Source organism: Botryllus schlosseri, chromosome 16, assembly GCF_051294905.1.
Source record: "Botryllus schlosseri isolate E-star chromosome 16, Bs_hap1, whole genome shotgun sequence".
Lineage (NCBI taxonomy): Eukaryota > Metazoa > Chordata > Ascidiacea > Stolidobranchia > Styelidae > Botryllus > Botryllus schlosseri.
In genome coordinates, this window is record NC_137251.1 from 11,496,013 (window position 1) to 11,518,755 (window position 22,743).

The 22,743-nt window shown below is 40.9% G+C and overlaps 1 protein-coding gene across 1 annotated transcript; it reads left to right on the forward strand.

Annotated features, from left to right (window-relative positions):
* The first annotated feature begins 1,305 nt into the window (after positions 1 to 1,305).
* LOC145459475 (integrin alpha-M-like) lies at positions 1,306 to 16,172 on the forward strand. Its single transcript, XM_080338121.1, has 11 exons — positions 1,306 to 2,237; positions 2,831 to 4,676; positions 8,320 to 8,569; positions 8,996 to 9,113; positions 9,769 to 9,949; positions 12,103 to 12,175; positions 12,236 to 12,378; positions 12,583 to 12,688; positions 13,887 to 14,001; positions 14,324 to 14,394; positions 15,910 to 16,172. Exons 2-11 carry the CDS (start codon positions 4,444 to 4,446, stop codon positions 16,057 to 16,059), a joined length of 1,440 nt encoding a protein of 479 aa, XP_080194247.1. The 5' UTR covers positions 1,306 to 2,237; positions 2,831 to 4,443; the 3' UTR covers positions 16,060 to 16,172.
* Positions 16,173 to 22,743: the final 6,571 nt, after the last annotated feature.

A 22,743-nucleotide genomic window follows, 5' to 3' on the forward strand; every position in this document is an offset into this window, starting at 1 on the left:
AATTTGTGTAATACACGGCACATTTCCATGATCAAGCCATATTGTCGTAACCACTTTTCTGCGTGCCTCGCTTATTGGCTATAGTATCCAACAGAGTGGCGCTCAACACGCAAAAACTGCCCGTAGAGGGTATCGCGCGAAGAAATTATCTATTGCATGAAATTCAGCACATATTACATACATATTAAAAGATTGCTCCGGTGCGGTCACGACTCACGACCAAATTTATACCCTGCGCGACCCATACTTTCAGAACCCCTGTACTTTATGGATCCGAGAAACAATGACTTCTGTACTCGTGATCAAGAAATATTACAACATGACACAATCAGAGGATGCATCGGTGGTAGACTGATCTCTGTTAAATAACAATTTGCTTGATATTCCCCGCAATTATTCAATAATACAGGCAGTGTTTGGCAAGTGCTCGATTTTTTTCAATATATCCACTGCCGTGGCTAGAATTACTCTTGCGTAACAGGTCAAAGACATCCAACACATTTGAATCCTTGCACATTTCCATGGCATTATTATAAAATGTTTACATCCCGAAAACGATAATATACTATATCCGAAACACGGCTACGTTACCGAGGAATTTCTGCGTAATTCTGACGATATCATTCTAAATGCTTTGTACAGGATTGACATCTAGCATAGGTAAATCTCTGATGACTTCTACAACAAATTTCCGAAACGTTTACAACCAGAAATCAACAGTACACTATGCGATATTTAGCACTGAAGCAGGTGCGCGAGAAAGTAGCGTGCTAACCAATTTCTGGTTGCTATGCGTATCTAGTCACGTGATCGAGGTCCTGCAAATAGCCTATTGCCTTGCGTTCCTAATAGTACTTCCGGATATGTACAATTGCACATGTACAATATCCGATCAATAAGAGACAAACTTACATAGGCCTACGCTTGATTATTATGTACATCACAAACTGAGATTTAAACCTCGGAGAACTGATTTTGAATTGACATGGCTATCTTACAGATATAATTCCAAACCTAACGAACGGATTTTCCCTGTAATTAGCATTCACTTACTATAACGGTACATATATATATTTCGACAGAACAACTCGTCATCACATCGCACAACGCGGGCAATTCATGAAAGTGTGTCAAGTCTTAAAAACAAATTGGCGGTATCATTTTCGGTCGTGTTCAATTTGATGCGCACGCTATCAAAATAAAATAAAAAACTAGTCGGTGTCTCGCTGCTATCGCGAACGGTTTCATTGTTAGCAGCGGGCTTTGCTCTCGTCATTCGTGATGCAGTTAGCGGTCGTAGAGAGAAGCAGAAAGTGTCAGAGTATTGTCAGTCAGTCAGAGCAAAGTCAGAGTTATCGATACTATATCATATAGGCGTACTGAACCCGCCAGAACTTGGCCGCGATATTGCGACGTTGTCTTCAGTATGTCATTACAAGTTCATCATTTCGCAACTGCACAGAATTGCTGTAAAATGAAAAGGTAGGAAGGACTCGAAACGACTTGGAGCAGCCTTTCAATGAAACACTCACCTTTAGTGAGAACATATACTGTAAATAGGAGGACTGTACAATGCTACATTAAAAGTTACAGAAGAAAACATATCACAAAAAGGACAAGCGACGAAAATTAAGTGGCATGTGTTGGTAGGCAAATTACATATGTCAGATCGTGGTCTGGTGATATTGAGCGCAGACTATAGTATACATTTGGAATGATCTGCTTGTATTTTGACTTAAATGTGGACAATGGACAAGGACATGCTCGAGGATGTCTGATTGTGAGCGAAATATTGTCCCACAGTCGTTGTCTGTCGTACTTGATAGAGCGATGTGGGTGGACCGGTAATGCCCGCATACATATACAATATACATACACTAAACACTGTATACAGCCAACTTATTTTCCAAAACAATATGCACAGTTCACTCACTATGAAAGCTAAAAGTGGGGACAATCAGGTCGAAATACGTGCATTTGGGAGAAAATTGTAATATATTCTGTCTCAACAATGCCCCACAGTGACAAACGCAGTGGAATTCTTCTCCCAACCCAGTGACCTCTGAATTCCCAGACTTCCGAATGCTGGCGACGAAAGCAGGCATTGCGAGTCACCATCAACCGTAGTAGAAATAATGCCAGCTAATGAGATATTTCTTTCGTGGGAGCTCTATAGCAAGGGAAATCTCCATATGTAATCGGTATAGTCGAGCGCAATATTGATTTCTATCAGGGTTGTAACCAAGTCACAAGGCTCCGAGTGACAAGTCAATCTCACTTTTATATTTTTGACTCGAGTCAAGTCGAGTCATTTTCAATTCCCACCGAGTCAAGTCCGAGTCCAAGTCAGCGAACAGAGGATCGAGTCCGAGTCATGGTATTATGACTCGAGTCCGAGTCCAAGTCATTGTGTTGACTGCTCAGTTTCCAGTTAAAGTCTTCCTAAACCCACTTTTTATAACTCTGTTTGGTGATATTGAATGGTTCACATTTATAATATATCAATTTTCCCCACATTTAGCAGTTTCTGGTCTCATTTTCAAGCACCAGTACCAACAAACGAAATCCCAATAGTGTTTTGGCGTCGAAATTACAATGAAATGTCGGTCTTGGCCGTCTGAATCTCGTGTCAATGACATGCTTCGAGTCATGCGCAATGACTCGAGTCCAAGTCGAGTCAATACACAGATTGACTCGAGTCGAGTCGAGTCATTTCCGTATTTTGAGAAAATGACTCGAGTCGAGTCGAGTCATCCGAAAATCGTGACTCGAGTCGGACTCGAGTCGAGTCATGACTCGAGTCATTACAACCCTGATTTCTATAACGAAGTTTAGTAGACATGAAGGTCCCTCGGCAACGGTGTTCACGCGCGAATCGTGGTACTGGTAAACTTGACCCTTCAAATAATATATCAAGTATATGCGGCCGAAACCTGAGTTTTAACACCATTCCCACAGATACCAGTGAAGTATCTTGGGGAATTAATGTGGGACTCGCTGTTTTGCAAAGCGATGTCACAAGCCTGGATAAAAGAACCGCCACATTACAGCTACGAGTAAACAACAAAGCGTTGTAGAAATTGTCGATTGGTGACGGTTTAGAGTCTGTGTTCAAAGGCAATTACCACAATAATTCCAAAGTTCACTCAAAGCGGACGTTTGCGCCTTCTCCACAGGTTCATCGATATCTGAAACAGAAATCGAAAATCCGGGTCACTTGTACGGCTTGGAAAGCCAACTAAAGTCGTGGTCATGACTTAGATAGATGTAGGGCAGAACCGAAATCGTAAATCCGCGCCAACTCGACCGAGTCTTTATCCGGGCAGGTCTAGATAATCGCTTGACAACGTTTGGCAGCGAACCGTCATTGGCTTTAGTGTCGAGGCGTGATTATATCTAGCTTTATTGACTACTACATAACTAATACAAACTTCATATATCCATGCCTGTGACATATTTTATCTTATCCGAATGGTGAACTTCTGCAGTATATTGCCAGTCATTCCCAAAACGTCGTCATTTATCACACCATTTACACCTAACCCACAGTCTTGATAATTTTGAAGGAACCGCACCAAACTATAATCCAAACATCCGCCGGGTCTACCACATGTTAAGTCTACGTATTTCGCCACACTGGTTTGAACTCCTATAATTTCGACACGGTATTTCAATACGTGACCGCGCCCGCGTTAAATTAGTTAACGATTCCAAAAAATACAAACATATTGCGACACGTCACACGGCTGGGCGTCTGAGTTACGGCAGTTGATGATCTTTGTGATGGATTTGTCATTACGGAATTGATTATGTACTCTCGGGTGATCAATGGAAAATGCGATTTCTTATATGCTCTCCATCTGAATCGATCCGAATCTTTCGATAACTCGTTGATTTCCGCCAGAGCCGTTTCTCTCTTCAATATTTATCTACTAGGATATTCACCAGCGTATATATTCTGAAGCAATCACGAACGGTTCATTGCACGTGATGTCCTTGATTACGCATAGTGCAGGATTCATTTATAATACTGCGAGTGGCAGACTATAAACAGTCATAAGGTCTACAACATTCATTTCCGAGAAGATGGCATTTAGTCATGACATGGTATTGACCTATATGTAAGATATATCAGGCTAAAGGTACAGGTTCCACACTCACGGAGTCTGGAAGCGATGGACATTTGCATTTCTGACATTCGTAGCTTGCAAGTTAATCGAAGTTAATCGAATCGGTCAGAGATATGTTACCAGACATGTGGCAACTTCATTGACACTTGTGCATAGAATACAAAAATAATAGCTCTATTGAGTCCAAGTGCAGAACTTTAGGGATAGTGTCTACTAGGATAATTTAAACTCGCTGTCACTTTATCAAAGTATTGGGGATTTTCATAACCCAACCAAACTATTTACCGTTTCTACAGAGTGTATAGGATCTAATATGACAAGCCACATGGGAGCTTGCCTGATCAAGAACAGGAGATATGCGCTGTTCGCTCTAGTTACTGTGTTCTGCTTCCTGCCCTGCGAAGAATGCTACAATGTTATCACAACTGATAATTACTTAATTACGAATCCTAATACAATATCACCTGGTAACTCGGATGAGGTGCATCACTTTGGACATGACTTTGTATGGAGCCCGGCGCCAAAGAGTGGAATACCGAAAGTAACGTGAGTATCTTACAGCTTTTTAATGAAACTTTAATCAGATTTTCCAGCAAACGAGATACTATATAACTATAGACTTGAGCCGGTGATATTCCCGTAACTTCATTTGGTCGATGCAGATCAGGATTACTTCGATTTGTGAGTGGCCTCAAACACATTGACAAAATCCTTGCGTGTGGATATCAAATTATAGATGTAGCCTATACTGCATTTGAAAGGCTCTGATTTCGCGTTCTCGACCATCAACTATATACGTCAAGTAATCAGCGCAAAACTTCGAAATGATAGTATGAATCTTAAAATCGCGAGATAGAGTGATGTGATGCAATCGATTATCATCTACCCTTTACATTATGGATATATGATATTACAAATCGACTAAAATACTATTTCACATGGCTTCGATTCGAACGAATCATTTTCTGTTCTTCTAAAAGTAAGAATGCGAGTCAATTCAATTTATTGCTAAAAATTTCATCATTTCGATACACCTCAAGACTGCGATACAATGAAAGATAGGAAGGTGTTGAAATTACTAGGAGTAGTCTTCGAAATCAAAAATCAGAAGTCATCATTAAATGGGATGAACAACCATCCACTACACATAATATATTGACTGTCAATTAATGTTATGTTTACGGAAGTTGTAATTTACAGAGCGTGTGATTGGTGGATTAAGTATGAGCATAATTATAACCAAGTCACAAGGCTCCAAGTCACAAGTCAATCTCACTTTTATAGTTTTGACTCGAGTCAAGTCGAGTCATTTTCAATTCACCACCGAGTCAAGTCCGAGTCCAAGTCATCGAGCAGAGGGTCGAGTCCGAGTCATGGTATTATGACTCGAGTCCGAGTCGAAGGCATCGTGTTGACTGCTCAGTTTCCAGTTAAAGTTTTGTTAAACCCCCTTTTTATAACTCTGTTTGGTGATATCAAATGATTCGCATTTATAATATACTCATTTCCATCACTTTCAGCACTTTCTGGTCGCATGTTCAAGTACCAGTACCAATAAACGAAATCCCAATAGGGTGGTTACTTTACTATTCTTCGAAATTACAATGAAATGTCGGTCTTGGCCGTCTAAGTCTCGAGTCATAAGACTTGGTTCGAGTCATGCGCAAGGACTCGAGTCCAAGTCGAGTCAATACACAGATTGACTCGACTCGAGTCGAGTCATCAGAAAATCGTCACCCGAGGCATTACAACCCTGCATATGCGTGCCAACGCCTAAAGTATCATTTCATATCAATTGTGGGTATGTAATGTCGCAAATACTATATATGAGGTCATGGATCAAATCATGAGAAAATATACTCTGGCGAAACCGTCCCCCTGATGGCATAAATCTTATGGTATTTCGACAAAAAGGAGTCCCGGCCCGACATGATCACCACACACACGCTTTTAGCCTTACGTCACTGACTTGATGCGTATGAAAGTTGTGAGGTTACAATTGTTAGTATTGGTTTATAACATGGTTTGCTTTTCTCCGAATAGCGTAACTGCAGTTGAGAATCACTATCCTGTACCGCGAATCTAAATGCGTAGGCCCGCATGCTCTGTAATAAATCGAAAGTGACGGACTTCCTAGTCTATTCGTGAATCGTTACCTACAGTTTCATAAATAGTTTTGGTTCATATCAGTGGTTACAATCGTAGTTCTTCGGATAATGCACCTATTGATTTGGCTATTTCCGCTGCATACACGTATCTACGATGTTCTTTAAAAGAATGAATTCAACAAGACATTACTATTACGCAGTGACCTGACAACTTGACCATACAAGAAAGAGATTCTAATAATAAGGATTCGATGATAAGGACTACGAATATACTTTCAGTTTATTAGCAAGGCCGTGTAGGTTCTGGGTGTGCAAATGCGGCCTCAAAGGAACTAGGTGAGGCCCACTAACTTGGCTTGGTATGGAAGGTTCGAGTTGAGTACAAGTTGGCTGAAATCACAAAAATCACAAAAATATACACGCTGCAAAGGTTGACTTCGCACAGGAATATTTTCACAAAATATATTCGATATACTGAAAGATGTGTTCACGCTATAAACACTATTTGCATTGCGGTACTCACGATTTTAATGATAATGCTCGCCATCACCGTTATTAATTCCTAACGAGATGACGGGTCTTGCAACGAGTATAGATATCCTTAGTGTGGCCCCCGGTTTCACGGCCATGTGCATCCTACATCTGGTCATCTTGTGCAGTGTGCAGCTGTACATTCCTGTCGTCGGCAATCATGTAATACGGAGCCCGAAAAAATCTTGTTCTATTGTGAAATACGCGACAATTTGCTTGTGACAGTATATGGACTGTGTACATCAAAACATCCCTTCTATCATTTCTGTAATATGACACCTCAGTAGACATTAATAGACGAGATGCAATTTGTCATGGTAATAATGGCAGGGCCAATACTCGTTTATCCCGCCAATGGCATCACGTTTATACGTCCGGGTAGATTTATGCATTATAGTCTTGAATATCGTTTTTGGGGTAGCCATTTAGCGACTCAATATTTCAAGTGTTGTGCTACTACATATTGGTGCCACCTCTAGCACGAGGAAGCTTTGGCACCATGATTGGAAATCAATCAATCAATTTATAGGGCCCTGCATGAACTATTGACCTATTAAGAGATATTCACTATGTCATCTTATATTTATAAATTATCTGCATTTTGTAGTGATACGCAGCAACAACGCTGGTAAAGGCTACTATTCTTAAAGGGGCACTGAACTCTAAAAATGACGTGGTCTCGAATTGAAGTATAAAACGAAATAAAAAAATTTTGGCTGCAGCCGTTTGCTTCAGAACGCCACCGTAATGGAGCTGCAACGTATTGAAATTTCCACAAACACATCACGCTCCAGCACTCACGCAGAGATCGAACTTTATATAGTTGTCAGCCGATGTTATGAAGGAAATATATCGTACACGCCAAGGTGGTTTAGATACCGCGTTCAACGGAAGATATTCAGTCAGTAGATTTATGTCAAAATCAGGCCTAGTGTATTCTATCTCTGGCGTGTACGCCACATGCCACCTCATTTTGTCGCTTGCGTCTTATATTCTCTGCATTACTTTTCATTCAGTGTGCAACTGTGCAATGTGTGCATGCCTCTTATTTACTTCGCCTAGGCTAAGGTGGGTGTCTGATCTTAATGGCTACTCCAAGTTGTTTCGACACCTTCCTATCTTTTCATTGTATCGCAGTCTTGTGATGTTTTGAAACGGTGAAAATATTAATAAACCTGATTGATTGATTGACAACTATATAAAGTTCGATCTCTGCGTGACTGCTGGAGCGTGATGTGTTTCTGGAAATTTCAATACATTGCAGCTCCATTACGGTGGCGTTCTGAAGCAAACGGCTGCGGCCAATTTTTTTTTCGTTTCACTCTTCAATTTGAGACCACATCATTTTTAGAGTGCAGTGCTCCATTAAGAGAATGACTGGCGATTTACTATAGCTAACTATAAGCATGTACCTAACGAGGACTTGGCAACCTTCAGTTATTGGATATACCGACTTAGGAATACCACGTTTTCATTAGGCTATGAAGCTATCACGACATAAATAAACGAAATTAATTATCGCAGTACTAACGATGTCCATCTGTTCCCAGATTTCTGATCGGTTCTCCGAAGCAATCGACAACAGACGTCACCGCTAAGTTTCCCTCCTTCCAACGTCAAACAAACAAACCGGGCGATGTCTTCGCTTGCGATTTCCCAGTGTCTTTAAAAGAGCCCGTCTGTAAGTCAGTGAGTCCGTCTTCTGACCACCCAAGAGATCCGACCTTGATGACTTCGGGGGAGTCTGTCGGAGCTACTCTCGTGAAATCACGTTTCCAAACGAACGAACGGGATGCGGTCGTAAGTAGAATTTATTTAATCGAAAGCGCTCATGATATGACAAAATAAAGTGGTGTGTGTAGCGCATGGGTTACTTATCTTCTACCTTTTGGTAATTTCAGAGGATACTATATATTAATACTATCTATACTAGTCTAAATCTATTATCCAATATTTCCATATGAAAACATGTGAAGTATCACCAGGGATATTTAGATATCCGTGAGTCTCACGAAAGAAGTTGCTGTTATAGTTATGACGGTACGATGGTATTAAATGTCTGCAAGAAGGATGGCTTAATCAAAACGCAGTCGTGGGAAAAAGGGAAATATCTGTTCCAATGACCTTGTTAGCCCCAAATTAGTCCTTATTGATGTTCCGAGTACATACCATACTTCGTCTTCAAGCCTATGGCTTGTTAATACAAAATTTCCATTTGATTCGAAGGTCTGTGCGCCCACGCTCTTGCGAAACTGCAGCTCCAACTACCTGGCTCAGGGCACTTGCTTCAGCAGCATGGACTTCGGAGCATCGTGGAGCAAAAATTCCAAGCAAGCCAGTAATCGTAAGTCTGACCATCATTATCGAGCGGATAGGGATCTAATAATTTACAATACTCCGAGATTGACTGCGTCATCTTGCGAATATCCGGGAAACGGCATTTTTACCCAGTAGTGATCGACCTTACAATGGCCCCCAAGCGCTATGCAATAGTGATGGTGCAGAATCGCGACACTATTTTGGATGAGGTGTTACTACTATTATTGTCCTTGTGGTCGCAAAACGTTACTTATTTGAGCTTTTAAAGTTATTATCATTGTTTTGACATCATGACATGCGGTGTTCGAATACTATACTAGGAATCGAATGCCTAGCCCTTATCACTAGATGTATATTCACATCGTTTTAATTAATTTTTAAACATTTTGATTTCTTCAAGTTTTAAATTTTATACACTTTACCATAATTATTTTTTCAACGTTTTTTTATATTAATTAAATTACAATCGGGCTAGTAGAACTCTAACCGACCCAATTTTTGTAATAGGGTTACGCCACCTGATGCGTGAAACCAAAATCCCATAATTGTCTTCGTATATCTTGAATGAACTTTTGCAATTAATTACAGCTGTAGCAATGACATATCTATGAATTTTCTCCGTGCAAGTTCAGACTATAGACGTCTGCAATTCGTAAATATAATCACGTGTGTTCTTACAGACTGCCCGTCGCTTCTCATCGATCTTATGTTCGTGTTGGATGGATCCGGGTCGGTGACAGCGGACGACCCGCGTAATTTCGGCCGCGTCAAAGACTGGGTGAAGCGTGTTTCGTCAACGTTTGAACTGAACAAGTTTGCCCGCGTCGGCGTAGTGCAGTATTCCCACTGGTATACGGGAAGGTAGGTCACTTGACTCGCAGTAGCCTGTGTCAACCAATATAGACTTGTGGCGAGATAGCGTAATGGTATGATCCACAGATGAGTTAGGTTGCGGATTCGATTCCGACTGTGGTCGACTCCAGAATCTCTTCCCAAGTGTTGGAGGTTTATCTAGGCTCCTCCTCTCATCCGCATAAGCGGTGTCCTATAAAAAGCCTAGAATCGGGCCATGCTACAAGTCGGCGGATCAGGAATCATAATAAGGAATATGGGACTGGTGTAAAATGACCATAGTATAGTCGAAACACCAAACTGCACACAACTCATACATATGATTTGTGATGATACGCCGTTTTGGCCATCATTGTTGCAGTCGAAAAACACCAGGGTCGGTTGGCAACGGAATACCTCGGAGTACACAAGTAGTTTTTACATATACTTGCAGTATACTTTGACCCAACAGTTTTCATGACAAAATCACTAGCTTTTCACACTTCGAATTTCATAAAATAGAAAGTAGTTTAGGGGTATGTTTGCGTCACGTTGATGACTGAAATTCTCATACCATTTGAAAAAAGCAGTTCTCGCATCACGATATCCGAAAATGTTCTCGAAATTGCACACAGTGTCTTTTTTGCATTTCGCGTTGGTCGAGAAGGAGCACCATGCAATTTCGAATGCAGACACCTGCGATGAACTGCTGAAAGTATATGCGACCTCTCGACCAAATTTACTTTTAGAGCTCCTTACTTCAGCACTTTTCTACTTCCTCTTGAAGTAGTTTAAATGCCTTGGAAATATATGCGTAGGAACTGACATTACTTCTACTTCTACTTAGTACCTGTACTGAATAATTTGAGCGCATCTGATACCCTTCCCATTGGTCTACACGGGTTTACATTATCTGTACATAGTCTTGGGGATTTAGCCACTGGCAGACCAGACTGATATGCCTTATTTGCATAACGACAGAAACCGGTACGTGTCTCTGTCTGGTGTCGTGATTATTATAAATTACACTAAGAAGCACCTGCGTGAATCGACGCGACGGTGGCGTCTGTAACATCCTTCAAAACGTCGCTGTTTTAAAGTTCGTATAGAAATTGCTTTTGATATGTATGTCAAAACCATATGTGATGGATATTTCGAAGATATAGTTTCGGACATATCTAGTACACCGAAGCATGCTGTGAAAAACCTATCTACGTCATAACTCATAACTCATAACCTATGCACGGATCAATTCGGATTGACACGAGGCCAACAACCAATTATTATTTGTGATACTGTTAAGCAGCGTGGAGATATGCCATGATCGTGTTTGGTCGTATTTCCTAGTTTAGTAACGACCAGCATTACGCAATAGCCTATATTCTTTTATGCCACGTAAGTAAATGCAGAGCGTCGTATAGGGTTGCAAGTGAGATGGTGGTGTTTAAACAAATGCTATGTAACAATGGTTTAGGATTCGAAAGTTTTATAATTGTGTAAATACTTTCGAAAAACATGTAGCCTTGTAGCGTATGACCCTTCGAACGTGTCGCCATAGATATAGTCGACGATATGGAATGGTTGGAACCTCCAAAATCGTCGCCGGTTCAACCGTCACAGCATGTATAGATGTAAATCATTGGTACGGAATGGATGTTCTGATGATGGTGGCCGTCGACCGTAAAAATGCTGCATGACTGCGTGATATTTTTGGTCCGTTTATGACAGAAGCCTATTTAGTCAAAGGAGCCGTGTTTACCCTATATTTTCAATTGTTGATGTAAATTCATTGTGACGTCACAATCACATATTTGGGACGCCATGGCTAAAAACAAACAAAACAGAAAAATTAAAAAAACACGTTTTAAACAAGGGTCATGTTTTAAACATGTTTGTTTTAAATTTATTTTTGTCTTGAATGCAACCTTAGACGTATGTCAATTACACCGATCCAGAAATAGCAGCAGATAAAATCCCGATATAGCACGCGCCTGCGTGCGGTGCTGTGTTATATTGCTTCAATTCTTCCACATTTATGTAATACTTACTAAAAACTTGGTTATAAAGTATTTCGGCCGGACGGATTTATTTTTGAGGAGCAATCTATATCGATAATATCACCTTTTAACAGAAAGTATTATGCCGAGAGCTGTTGTACTTAGCATGTATTTTATTTCTTTAAGGCCAAAAGATAGACAACCGTACGTAAAAACTGAAATTGAGCTGGGGAAATACCGCACGCAACAAGAGTTTGAGGTATGCGAGTGTAGCGCACACGTCTATATAGCAAGCTCATCGTAAAATATCTGTATGCAGGAAGCCGTTGACAAAATCAAGATTCAAGGATACACAACGTACACCGCCCATGCCATCAACAAGACTGTTGAAGATTTCATGTCCTCGGACCGATTCAACGATACGTCCACAAGAAAAGTGATGATTCTTCTGACTGACGGCAGGTAGCCTATTGCTACTCATGACTTGATATATTCATTCGCTCTTCCAGTAGTCTACATACATGTAGTGCTACAGCAGATTATGTCGCTTTATCTGAGCAAGGTACTGCGTGTGGTAATTGGTCATTGCTCAATGCTCACTCATGGTCAGTGCCCAATCTCATGTCACTGCCCATGCTCACGGATGTTAATCGGTTACAATTCTAGGAGCAACGATGCGTCGCAACTTCCAGCAAGCGCTGCGTATGCGAGGTCTGTCGGGATAACGACTTTTGCAGTAGGCGTGGCCGATTACAGCCCGCGTGAACTTCAGGTAAATGACTCTCTGTTCATATCAGACAGTTCGCGTTTTGGTGTGGTATTGTGAAGGGCAAATATCATAAAACAATCTCACCGATTACAAATTGATTTCGATATGTTATAAACTATTGACAGTGTTGATGTGCACTACAAATAGTATCGTTGCCAAGACATTTTCCAGCACTAAGTTATTCATGATTTCGAATTTTGTCTATTTCAAATTCTCACTTATTCATTCCCCAGTTCACAATGCGCCCTCTGTGCATGCTGCCATAGCTCTGCAAATGACAACTCTGGGCCTATATCTGAAGATGGTGGCTCTGGCATTTGCTAAGCAAGAAAGCTCCATAACACAGCACCACCATATTATCTATCCTGTTAACGCTCTACATTAATTGCTTTGAGTCTGGTAAAAGCACTGTCTGACAACAAAATTATTAAAATATTACTATATTCGCTTATCTTACCGGATATTATTCTACACTCGCTATCGCCACCTAGGGAACTTATTAGACGGGTTTAGTAGCAAGCCACAGTGTTTTATCATCATGCTTGATGTCGCAATAAAAAATATCGTAAACAATTAATAGAACTGATAATTGATACTTTTCAGCCACCTAGCGACAATCCCTTGAGTATAGGAAGTGCTGACAGTTTTGGTGATGTGGATTGGGGTTTCCACCAGAGGTGGTCAAAGTAGCCATCGTTCATACTAAAATACAAATAGAGGTAATCCCATACATTCCTACTGCATTAATGCGGAAGGACCGATTTTCAAGTCGTGCGGTAACGACTTCAAGTAGAAGTACAATAGTGATTAGTTAGTTTGGAGAGAAGCGTCGCAGAGTTTTGTTTGTAAATCGCTGGTGTCAGTTTTCCAAGTTGTAATATACTTATTCGTGACTAAGTCAAAATGATTTGGTTTTGACGACATTCAAATTTCTATGACATGCATTATTCGCCACGTTATCAATCCACTGAAAGGTGGCGAGATAGCGTAGTGGTATATTCTACAGCTGCAACATTGGTTGCGGGTTCGAAGTCCGACCGAGGTCGACTCCAGAATTCCTAACTACGAGTGTTGGAGGTTTACCTAGGTTCCTCCTCGCCATTTCATCCGTGTAAGTCTAGAGACGGGCCGTGCTACGGAGTAAAAGGAACAAAATTGGCCTGGTGTAAATGGCCAATTATTTACAAAAATATCATTTCAGATAATAGCGACCGGGGACATCGGGGATAATAGCCGGGTGTACGGTCTCCAACGATTTTCAGATCTTCAACAAATTGTCGGATCCTTGCAAAAGAGTATCACAGGCATTTTGGAAGGTAAGCGGCTGGGCATAGAGCTTGCCTATTCACTTACAGTATGAGCTATCACGCTAGGAACACGCCCGTAAATTTGAGCCGTCATATCTATTCAAAACGTTGATTTAGCTAAAGGATATGTATGTGAATAGTGAAAATATTACTATTGACCGAAGCTCTGACAATCAGTGATATTTTTGACATGTAGGCTTGGGTGTGGAGTGAAATGTCTTACGTACTTCTATACATCATAACTCAAATAGACAGATTTGCGATTCGTAATCAAGATCTCATCTCAATTATTACCTCAATGAGGTAATACGCTCTTTTAAACTTTCTATAGGCAGCATAAACGCAAATTCGACAAACGAACTGGAAAACTCAGAAGTTGGACTCGGCGGCAGCATCAGCCAAGTAAGTATATGGGAGTTCGAATGGAAAATGAGTTGCTTGCTTGGTGTGAGTGCAAGGATGAAAGAGCGTTGAATGTGACTTGTGATCGGCTACGTTGTAGTTCGGTCGCGTCAGAGTACTAACACGGTTGCAGCCAGAGTCAATCAACAGGCCCTATCTCGTCACAATTTCGAAAGTCTACAAAAAGGAGTGCGGACTACTGCTGGGCGTATGAATCGGGTGAAATTATGGAAGGGGTGCATTACTATATTTGTTTCCAAAAGAAAACCTCAAACGCATGATAGGTGCTATATTTAACGCGTGGAAAGGCCCATAGCGAGGAGGCTGATTGATATATATACCTTGCTGACATAGACATGATGCATGCTGAAGTAGAACGTATTGCTACTAGAAATTACCATTTCAATAGTCATCAGTTAAAACGGAGCGAGGATGACTATTTGCGGATTCAGTTCAGAAGATTAATCGCAGCACTATGTGCTTCCAAAGATGGCTTACAGGTTTGTAACTTATCTCGAGAAAAAGTGGTATTTTCATTCCTTATGGAACACACCCTCATTCCTCGACTATGTTTTATATTACCTGACGGCATGATCCAATGTTAAATATTAAATAACGATATAAAGGTTATAAAGCAGTGGTTGTTAACCTTTTTTCCTCCGGCGACCCCTTTTCAAAAAAAAAAAAATGCCTAGGGCTGGTGCACCCTATTATAAGGACTTTAGTAACAACAATGGGTAAGAGGTCGAAGTCCGGTCGGTCTTTTCGGGTTGGGACTCCATTATTGGAAGTATTTCGCGCTTGAATCGCTCCCGAGGACCACTCGATTAGTTAACGATATAATAATTGTATGTGCTGTATTCGGGATCAAATCAAGGTTGTTATATAACAACCATCGGGTGTAGGCGGGCCTTATTCCTGAATCGATACACCAATCGCGTATTTATCCACCTATGTAACAAATAAATCGTATTTATTGTAAATTTTAAGACTAAAGCATAGAGACCAAAGCAGTAGTCGATGAGTTTATTAACGTAATGTACTTCAATAGCTGTTCAAGTCAATCAGACATCTGTGGTCGATCAAAGTTGTCAACAAGTTCTTTAAACAGAAGTTAGATTGTAATGCCACTCTGTCTTGTTAATGTTCATGGTCGAAAACGTTTGCTCACAAATGTAAGTAGATACGGGCTGCAGGCAACATTATATAAGACTGGTTGCTGTCCACGGGGCGCTCAAAATCCCGTCGCGGGCCGGTACATAAACTCTGGACACAGATATGGGCAGGCCTAAATCACTCTTTTAGATCACTATAGTTCAATCAGGTTCGGGTTCGCGGCACTCCTAGGCAAATCTGGTCGCTCGAATCGACAGTTCAAGCGATATCACTGTCAACGACGTGAAATTTAGTACTACTATTGATAGTGAGATCTTTTTAAGTAGTGACGATCACTGACGACTTCGGTGGTAAACGCGCGAATATCGACCTATCCTGACACTTTATATATATATTTAGAATCCACCTCGTGCCCCGTTGCTCACCGAAGTCGTGTACACCCCAGTATCACTAACTCCCTTCGGTGAGCGAATTATCGAAATTCCGTTCGTATTCGCGGAAATATTGGCGAGAAACGTGAATATTGAGGTTGCAGGACGTACTATATGAATCATTTCTATGCTTTTTATTCTTCGTTTGGATGACAATTTAACTTCAAGTTTGAATCGGTTATTTCGTGAAAATGTTTTTTTGTCGTCACCAAAATATATATTCACATTGAATTTGTCGCAGGTGATTCAGTTGACATCGTGGCGAATAAGAATTTAGTCTGTGATGTTCGGGTCCGTTGTTTACATTGAATGCAGATTCCAAACAACATCTGATACGGACATTAGCTCGCCCCGACTGTCTTTAGTCAACAGTACTGGTGTTACCACAGTTTAGGGTTAAGTCGGTAAGGACGTTCGGATATTTTCGAGCTAGTGGACAATGTTGAAAAGAGAGGGGTTTTGTCATTGCTCAGGGCCGCGTTATTTCTACTACTTGATCATGAAGAAAGAACCGCCGGGCATGAAGCAAGACGATGCTGACAAAAGTATTTCTTTTTACGTGAAGCCGGTACTCAGGTAGTAATATAGCCTACAAGTCAATGTCAAATCCCCAATTTTACGTGACTATTCTGATCATCATTCGACGTACGAGGTTGGACTTCAACTAGATACGGATTATTTATATTTTACGAATGAAACTTGATGGCAATTCTCACGTCAATTTGTAAAGGACCTCTTTAGTAGCTGATGATCCCCGCTCCTGAGATTTTATCAAAGCGTCCGGCTGCTGAAGCAGCCATGCAGAAGAGAGGAAGTTAATAACACGAGGCATTGCTTTTTGCTATTCGCTAATCTAACTGTCATAGAGGTCGGAATAGAATAGGGCTATGCTGAAACTTTACGAACATCCCAGCCAGAACCCTCACCCGCTCGACGTGGAACGATGTATTCGTGTACGTTGGTGGGATTTAAGCCCGTTACTATACCTTTATCATACACAGTGACTTGTGATCACTGATAGATCCCATATAACATAAATTTTTAAATAAATTTTAAATGTACGTTTATAATAGAGAATTGCAAATCGTTTCACAGGATTGCGGACTCGATGTTAATATCGGTATTGCATTGCAACTACGGAACCGCTTACCAATCCTATATAATAGGCCTTGTGCTGCCACATCATTGATTGAAAATGTTTATGTTTCTTTATCAGTATCAGTTTTATTGATAATTTCATCATTTCACACCACAAGACTGCGATACATTAAGAAGAAGATAGGAAGGTCTAAACTTTGGCTTGGCGCCACCCTTCTGATGCTTTCACGTCACCCAGTTCGAGAGCCACTGCACTGAAATATATATAAAATGGTACAAAGCTTCTTTTCTTGGTCGCTGCCTTCCGAGCAGTGTGCAGGTTAAATAGCCTTTATGTTGAGCGAAGCTTACAGTTTTTCTGAACTCCGTCCTCCCTTGACCGAGTGTTTCGTGATTTTGTCATAAGACCGACTTTAAGTGAAATCATTAATCTCAGCGACATGATCGGCAAAACTGAAAGGGTGGGTTTACCCCTGACTCAGTATGTCAATATAGTGCTCTGTATTCTAAGCCTAAACCTTCATTGAATTTCAGTTTTCGACTTTCTTTTTTCGGCATGCCCGTTAATCCTTTATGGGTGGGTGATAGATATGATGAGTCATATATAGTAATCGCGGGCACTGATTGACTTTGTTTTTCGAATTATGGATTTGGAAACATATCACGTCACAAATTGAAATCCATACCGTATAATGCTTAATGTGACAATGTCAACAAGGAAGGTTTGAGCTAAACTATATGGAAACAGTGATTTCTTGTGACTTCAATTGCTACTCATACTTTGCCACATTGCCTTTATTTTGAATCTGGATTACGCATGCCAGGTACGTAGGCAGCGTAATCGTGGCATATTAATGAACAGGTTTCAAAGTAAACGAATTTCCTGTTCATTTCATACAGCCTATGGTTTTAGTCATCCAAAAAGCAAGTCTTATGTTTTGAATTCCAAATAACCTTTCGCGGGCCGCACAGAATAGCTTCGCGGGCCGCACTTTGCCCAGGTATGATTTAGTCAGTAGAAAATGCTTGTATTTCGAAGTAATGTGAACAGAACATGCTCGACGACTGTCTGATAGCTCAGCCTGCGAGATACTGTTCCGCAATTCAGGTCCGGAATATGTTCTCAGAACTTCGCATGCATTTTGTGGACAACGAACCGACAAGATAGCGTTTTGGTGAAGCGTGCGGCTTCTTGATCGGTAGGTAGTGGGAATGCATTAGTATTGAATGGCGGCCGGAGGGGTGTGGCAAGACTTAGAAAGCCAGTACAAGGCTTTTGCTGACAAGATAGCGTAATGGTTAAGCGTCCCGCTTCTTGATCGGTAGGTTGTGGGTTCGATTCCCGGCCGGGTCGGACCAAAGACCTGATTAGTTATACTGGTATCCATGGCTTCCTGCTTGGCGCTCATGCATTACTTTACTGGGATAGCATGGAGGGGTGGTGCATGACTTAGAAAGCCGTAAAGGCTATATCTGCACCTTATTGTCCAGCGGCATATGCACATCATGCGCTCATGGTATGCATATGCGCAGATCGTGTGTATGTGTATCATGAGTCGGTGTATATGCCGCAAAAAACATCAAGGACAAAAATAAACTACGTCCTTTCCTTTCCTTTCCTTCCTTGTCCAGTGGCATATGCACGTCATGCACTGATGGCATGCATATGCAGTATGCACAGATCATGTGTATGTATATATCATGAGTCGGTGTATATACCGCAAAATACATCAAAGACAAAAATAAACTACGTCCTTTCCTTTAAACATGTTTATCTCGCGCTGTTCCATTCTTCATTTTCACCCCCTGTCTCCTGCATGCGCCCATCTTCAGATCTTTGATTCATACTTGGAGCACGGCTCACTCAATGCCCGATCTCTTCAAGACGTTTTGTATGCGATATATATCGGCGATGATCAATACAGGTCCAAGTTCGACACGTGTAACATTGACAGTTTGGACTACAAGCTGCCGACGTTTTACGGTACGAAAAGATTATTGTTGTTGGAGGTGGAAATCTCACTGTTGGATTCGTGGACACAAGTTGGCGTATACGCGCAACATATGGTATAAGACATATAGGCAGAGTTGCCATACCGTCCTTATTTCTAAGATTTGTCCTTATTTTTAGGGGCCACGTCTTAGAAAACTCAACTGTCCTTATTTCAAAGAAATGTCCTTCTTTTCGACTTGCGTCCTTATTTTGTCTTATTTTCAACAACTATACAGAACTTCGATCGTTTTCCTCTGGAATCTGTGTTGCATAATATTCTAAAATTATGATTTTGCGGTGAGCTTTTATGACATCAAAAATTAAAGGAACTCCCGTGGCGTACACACCACAGGATTTGACTTCTAAGTGGTGAGATAGCTAGGGCAGTGAGTGGTATAGCAGTTTCGGCAATACCAAGCTATAGCAGCGGACGTAATTTTGAGCAGTAAACAGCAGCACCAGATTTCTGCTGTCTAGTCTACAGCAGAATAAGCTGTGGGGAAGGCGGCATTTATTGCGTATTGGAAAAGGGCTCGGTGCAGTCGACACTTGGGTTAAAGAGTACTAAAGCTGTAAATCATTGACTAATTTATCTGAATTATATTGCACGTATAGTTTTAGCTGACGAAGTGCAGTTTCGGTCCTGAGTAAAGGCAGTGTTGGGATGACTCGAGTCATGACTTGACTCGAGTCAGACTCGAGTCACCTTTTTCGTATGACTTGACTTGACTCGAGTCACTTTGTTAAAATGACTTGACTTGACTTGACTCGGCGTACCAGAAATGTGGATTGACTCGTGACTCGAAGCAAAATTCACGAGTCAATTTCAAGTCATCAAGCAATCGATGTCGATAAAAATCACTGTAACTTGCAATCGGATTGTTCGCGAAACGCTGGTGTAACCCATGAGAGCGACCAATCATTCAATGATCGTGCGTTTTACTGAGCCTGCATTGTTCTCTCACAAATAAATTGACCGCTTACGAAGTGATAGAAGCTTACAGCTTTCGCTGTCGTAAACTAGTATGGTAAAGTATTCTGATAGAAAAATGTATATTACTGTTGTCTGTATCTGAACCAAACCTCTTTATTGAAATTAAATTCGCAGATAGTTTATATAGTCCTCGACCATTGGCGCAGGCTCGAATTGTATCATATCCATTTTTAAATGGGTGATGTATTGCATCATATCAATTCTCTATATTGGCTGGTAACTATAAACTGAGGCTTTGCCGTTTTACTTGCGTAGTTTAACATTTCTACGTATATGTAAGCGATACAGCGTCGTCTTACGTGTATATTCATCTTCATATTCGTTCATCTGTTCAAAATCAATGACCAGTTAATCTGTATTTCAGACAGCTAGCAAAATGCAATGGCGTAGGCATTCGAAAAGGCAACTTGACTTGAAATGTGACTTGACTCGTGACTTGACTTGACTTGACTCGACTTGACTCGAGTCACCTCCAAAAATCGAGTGACTTGACTTGACTCGAGTCACCTTCGAAAATCGATTGACTTGACTTGACTCGAGTCAAAATGTGCAATGACTCGAAATGACTCGTGACTCGAAGGTAGTGACTTGATCCCAACACTGAGTAAAGGTAAACCTCGACCTGAGCTGTCGTGAAATCCACGGAGCACCTTCTAATGACAAGGAGTCGCTGGAGCAGGATGTTTCTTGCGAAAAGTATGGAATATGATATGCCACGGCTCGTATAAATACAAGGTATGTACAAAACACTTTTTAATGCTAATCTAATTTTTCGACTGTCCTTATTTTTGAGTCCATGTCGATGGCAGCCCTGCATATATTATAGGTGTAGTGTAATATTAATACCCATGTCGGTCCTGGAATCATGTTTATATAGGTTTTGTATGTATTTTTTAGTACTGCAATAATAATAATTAGCAATGGTTGTTTATCACCCATCACTTCAATTGTGACTATCCTAAAATGAAACGTTTTCTGCACGAATTCTTCAATTACAGCAGTTCACTAGAGGGGAAGCGTTTATGGTAGATGGTCCATTCTCTAAATTGCTAGCAATGCTGGCATCTGTGGCGTTCCTGCTGGTCTCTGGGCTAACCAGGATGGCGTGGAGAGGAAATATAGTGACACCAACGAATAGGAACATGATCGGTCATACAAAAATGAAAAGCCGTTAATCCTACAGGTACAAACATATAGGCTACGGCAGTGCTTATCAACCTGTGAGATGGTGCGCACTTGTGCGGATAAAAAATACTGTGCGGATGGCCAGCATGGTGCGGATGAGTACGGATGAAAATCGTAAATAACTGTAACTTTTTCAGACGTGGGATAATTGAAATAAACCTATTAATAGGAAATTCAATTGCAGTGGGTCCCTAACTTTTGTCGTTGCAACACAATTGTAAAAACTTGTTTGACTCCCTCTCACCAATAAAATCGTAGCTATTACAATAACTTTGCCTCGCACCAGCCGTAGTGAATTAATATTTGGGCAATATAATTATTACGTAATCTTAAGTCTTGTGGAAATCGGTTGTAGTGACAGGCATACAGTTGGTCAGTCAGTCTGAGCGACAGGCGGGAACAAATGATGTCAAATTGACTTTCTGCTTTCTTTCTTTCTCTGGAATATCATCCTGTTTTTGCAATGACAGTTCGATTATCACGAGGCACGAAGATAGTAGTACATACCATCATTAGATACTCACATTTGCAAGTTATTGTAACGCAAATTTTCCCTTTTACGGGTTTTAAAGCATGGATCGCAAAAGGTATAATATAGGGTCGTCACGGCACCAGAGCGATCTGGTAATATGTAATATATAATATGTAATATTTGTTGAATTTCACTGTGTTGGGTATACTATAGCCAATAAATGAGACACGCAGAAATATGGCTTGATTATGAAAATTCGCCGACCTTTGTATTACACAAATTGGTCTGAATTCATGATAAGATTTGTCCTTCAGCTTTTTCTGGAAAACAATGTCGAAGGACGTTGGGTTGCTTTAGTGTCGGGCAGTACAACAGGTGAGTGCGGGCCTATGACTATATATAGGGTTGCATTTAAAACAAATGGTTGTTTAAAACACTTGAACAAAAGCCTTTAAAAGAATTGTACTATTTTAAGTTGTATAATTATGCCTCAATTGTGTAAACTCTTTCCAAAACATGTTGTATGAGCCAACGAAAGACGATTACCACCCGATATAGCCGGCGCATACGATATGGGATGGTTGGAACCCTCGAAATAGTAGGTTCAATAGATATAGTACTACGTAGATATAAATCATGGGTATGGAATGAATGTTCCGATGATGATGACCACCGACCGTAAAAATGCTGCAAGTCGATGTAGTCCTGGTTACAGATGTTTTTTCCCCGTCAGAATTGAATATGCGTGACGTCATCGCTTAGAAATAACAAAAAACAAAACAATAAAAAACATGTTTTAAACATAACCCGACCTATGACACACATTCATTTCCAGGCCAACTCCTTCTGTCTCGGTATACATAACGACGTTAAGTTTTGGTCAACATACGGCTGGGAAAGTGCGGTGCCAAAAAGATAGGGGTGACAAAGCCCTGGCCAACAATGTCCGTCCCACTCGGCAGACATGCATTTTAGTTTAGCTGCAATTACATTGCGGTGGCTTTCTGAAGGAAATGACGACGGTAAAAATGTTTTCCATGTTTAGAATGCAGCGCTCCTG